We start from the raw sequence: 3,806 nt of genomic DNA, 5'->3' as shown, positions 1-3,806 counted from the left end.
GGATTTTGAGAACACACTGATCAAACTCAACCAGGTATGGGGGTGGGGCTCCAGGACCCACTCAGCCCCCAGGGGTCCACCCAGCATCCTGATGTATTACTGGCCTGATCAATGTGTCTTCTCCCCCACCCCCTCAGTGTCCCAGAGCCCACCTGGTGCTACCCCTGCATTCCTCCCCCAGCTGCCCCTGTGCACTGCCAGTGCTCCAAAGCAGGCCTTGTGACTCTGAGACCCTTCCCTCCCCTTCTTTCCCCAGATGGGTGAGCAGCTCATGGGCTGGCCCAGCCCCAGCGTGGAGACTGTCAGGAGGCAGCTGCTGGCCCTGAGGGAACAGTGGCAGCTGCTGAAGCAGACAGCCTCAAATCAGAGCAAAGCCCTGGGCGGGCTGAGGAGCCTCCAGGAGTTCAACAGGAAAGCTGAGCAGCTGGAAGCCTGGATCAGGCAGAAGGTATGGCCACGGTTGCACTAGATGGGTCCTCGTTCAGGCTTTTCCTGTGCCCCAGCCCTCCACAGTTTCCTAGGGACCTTCCCCCTGAAGGGGCATTTCTGCACCACACCATTCTGCTAAGGCTCTGGAGCAAGAGCCACCATATGGGAAGTGCAGGGCCGTAAGGACAGAGGTTGCCAGAGGTCACCTGGTGAGCAGGGAATTGAACCCCTCATGTTTGTCAGCTTTCCCTCCCCGCTTGCTGTTGGGTTCAGGAGGGGACAGTTCCTCTGGAGGTCTCCCTACCTCCTCTGCCATCTCCGTGTTGTAACTAGCCCCCATCTGTCCCAGGAAGAGAAGCCCATGCTGGCTGCCCTCCTGCAGCAGAGCCTGGACAAGATCCAGCTCACCCGCCGCATCCTTGACTTAAAGCAGGTAAGAGTGGCTCAGTCCCCAGGGTCCTGCTCCCACAGGCCCCTGGCCTTCTCCACTATAGCTGAGCCCCCAGCTCCCAGGGAATGATGCATTTCCTCACCTTGGATTTCCTGCCTCAGGCCCTATCTCAGCTCCCCACTGCAGAGGGTCTCATTCAGGGTCATTGGGGAGGCCTGGTGACATAACCACACATATGGGATCTGTTATGGGGCTGAGCTGCAGGCAACTCACTAACACCATGCTTTCTTTTGGGGAGGCCTCTCCATATATCTACTGATGGACACGGTGCTCCCTGGTACTACAAGCAAAGGGTAGGTGTTCAAAAAGCAGGGTAGATATGCACCTTTATATATTAGCTAAATAATATATATATATATATAGAGAGAGCAAGAGAGAGAGCAGAAGCTTTCATGGACCCAAGTTCACTCCTCAAAGCCACTCCAGTTGGGGGCAGAGCCCATGGTGCTGGGAGCCTTGGACCCAGTGGCTGCTGTCCACACCTCAGCAGTGAGTGCTCGTGCAGGGGCTTAGCTCTTCCATGGGCACTGGCTGCTTGTGCTACTTCTGTTTCCCTCTGTCTTGGCCCAGGAGGAGCAGCGGTTCCATGGCCTGCACGAGGAGATGAACACCTTGGCCCAGAGACTGGAGAAGCAGGGCAGGAGTGAAAGTAGGAGCATTTCCGCCCGGCGCAAGCACCTCAACAAAATGTGAGCCAGGGGCACGGGGCAGGGATGAGTCACCACTGCCCAGAGTTAGGAAGGCTGAGCATGAGGAGGTCTGGGTCTGCGTTTTGTGACTGTAAGGCTCCTGCCTCCCATCTCCAGCTTCTCACCAGGTTCCCATGGGAATGCGTGTGGAAGCTGTACTGGGCCACACTGTCTCCTCTAGCCCCTCATGCTCTCTTCTTCCAGGTGGCTGCGGCTCCAGGGGACCCTGAAGGAGCATCATGAGACTCTGCAGCTGGCCCTGGAGGCAGCTGCCTTCCTCCAGCAAGCAGACATGCTCCTTGAAGCCATCCATGCCAAGGTACCCAGTGCTTAGACCAAGATTGGACCCTGGTTCCCCTTGGTGCTGGGACTATATAAGTGTTGGGATAGCTGTTGCAAGGGTGGCTTGGAAAAATCTCTGCTCTGCTCTCAGCCCTGGCACCTGGGCAGCAAGGCGATTAGGGATGTTGCGCAAGCGATATCTATGCCCCAGGAAGCCAGGGTGAGTGCTCCAGACTTGGCTCTTCAGGGAAACCCACAGTCAGCTGAGGTCGCAGCAGTGTTGTTGAACCATTTGCACTCCTCTCTGGCCATGAGTTCAGTGGGTAAAGCTCAGGATCTCAGCAGGGTTGAGCGGGGACAATGGGCACCTGTAATGCAGTGTGGAGGATGCCCCAGAAAAGGGGCTTGGATCTTCCCCACTCTGACCTGTCCAGTCAGTGAAGTGGGCTTTCCCACTGACCACATTCCCTCCCTTTGGGTGGGAGCTGAAATTAGAAACTTGGAGCCAGGATGAGTCCTGCACCCCATTCCTCAGCCCCTTGGAGGGAAGTGGAGCCCACTGTGATGAGAAGTTAGGAATGAATGTGGGGCCGGATGTGGAGCTTCTCCTCTGTGGGCCTGCTTGGCCTCTTGAGAAATGTGGGTGTTCCTGAGCACTTCTGCTGAGGCCTAGAGAAAGGTGACATCCCACTGACCCCCTGTTCTGGTCCTGAGTCACCTGACAGAGCTGCTTCTCACTCAGCCTGCTTTTGGGGCATCAGCCCATGAGTTGTATCGCTGCCACTGCCTCAAGAGTTGATAACCCTTGCCCCACTGGGAGTTGGATGGGAGGAAGCAGCCCCTGTTAGGTAAAGGCTCCCCCAGCCTAGGTGGTGCTGTGGGCTAGGATCATTCATGGAGAGATATTCAGATGCTCTAGTGATGCTCCAGAGGTTTGGGCCCTATTCCCACCTCACACTTCTGAGGGGACCATGACTGCTACTTCATCTTGCAGTGGAGGAGCCTCTACGGAGTGGGGAAGCAGGGGGAGGCTGATCCCAGCCGGGACCAAGATGTGAGGGACATCGCCAGCCAGGTGATGGTAAGTGCTGAGCATTGTGCTGCCCCAGAACCACAGGGAACACCTTGCTGGAGAAGTGAGGTATGTGCCTTAAAGGGACCTCTCCCTCTGGCATCTGACTTGGTCACTGAGATGGTATGGGCTGGGTGGCATGGGCTGCAGTCAAATCCATGTCTGCCTGAGCTGTCAGCATGGAGGGATTACTGTGTGTCATGCTCTGAAACCTCTCTAGCTGAGGTGGCTGCATCTTGGGCTGCCCTCAGATGTCCAGAGTCTCAGAGAATGCTGGATGTTGGGCAGGGGCTAATGCATGAAGAGGAGGGATCAGTGGGAAGGCTTGTGAGAAGGGAACAAGGGCCTCTCTGTCCTGCTTATCACCTTCTCCCAGAGGACTTAGCATAGCCTGCACTGCCCAAACAGCCTCTGAGTTCAGCTCTGGCCTCAGGAGGCCCATCTACAGCCAGCTTCGTTAGCTCACTCCTCACATCTCTCTCCTCCAGATGTTGGATGTGACTGTGTCTCAGCTCATCAGTCTCCATCCCAGCCTGGTAACACGCATCACTCACAAACACAGAGATGTCAAAGAGAGCTGGGCCCGGCTCCAGCAGGTGCTAAGGTATGGCAGAGCCTCTCAGGGATGAGTCCAGAGGAAGGTAATCCCCAGGAGGGTCAAAGGGGGCAGGAGAGCATATAAGCCTCCATGGCTCACTAAAAACATCCGGGAATGTCTCCTTGCCAAAAAGGAGGCTTACTCCCAATGGAAAGGAGGGGTCATCACTAAGGAGGACTATTCTGCAGTTGCTCGGGGATGTAGGGGGATGGTTAGGAAGGCCAAGGCAGAGATGGAACAGGGGCTGGCTTCCCAGATTAAGGACAACAAGAAGTCCTTTTTTAA

At 56.1% G+C, this 3,806-nt stretch overlaps 1 protein-coding gene across 7 annotated transcripts in view; it reads left to right on the top strand.

The window, feature by feature from the left end:
- The window catches only part of LOC109304334, a 50,188-nt gene that overhangs the window by 20,836 nt on the left and 25,546 nt on the right, over nucleotides 1-3,806 (top strand). For 6 of the 7 annotated variants that reach the window (XM_019526819.1, XM_019526818.1, XM_019526817.1 and 3 more), the window contains 6 exons: nucleotides 257-448; nucleotides 779-862; nucleotides 1,451-1,569; nucleotides 1,774-1,888; nucleotides 2,846-2,932; nucleotides 3,412-3,527. In XM_019526819.1, coding sequence (XP_019382364.1) covers nucleotides 257-448; nucleotides 779-862; nucleotides 1,451-1,569; nucleotides 1,774-1,888; nucleotides 2,846-2,932; nucleotides 3,412-3,527 — 713 coding nt within the window. The remainder of the gene's footprint in view (nucleotides 1-256; nucleotides 449-778; nucleotides 863-1,450; nucleotides 1,570-1,773; nucleotides 1,889-2,845; nucleotides 2,933-3,411; nucleotides 3,528-3,806) is intronic. The other variant, XM_019526814.1, reaches the window with a different exon arrangement.

The sequence above is a fragment of the Gavialis gangeticus genome, unplaced genomic scaffold, assembly GCF_001723915.1.
Source record: "Gavialis gangeticus isolate Ggan-Ray unplaced genomic scaffold, GavGan_comp1, whole genome shotgun sequence".
Lineage (NCBI taxonomy): Eukaryota > Metazoa > Chordata > Crocodylia > Gavialidae > Gavialis > Gavialis gangeticus.
Note: the sequence above shows the minus strand (reverse complement) of the source record. Positions and strands in the feature narration are given on the sequence as shown.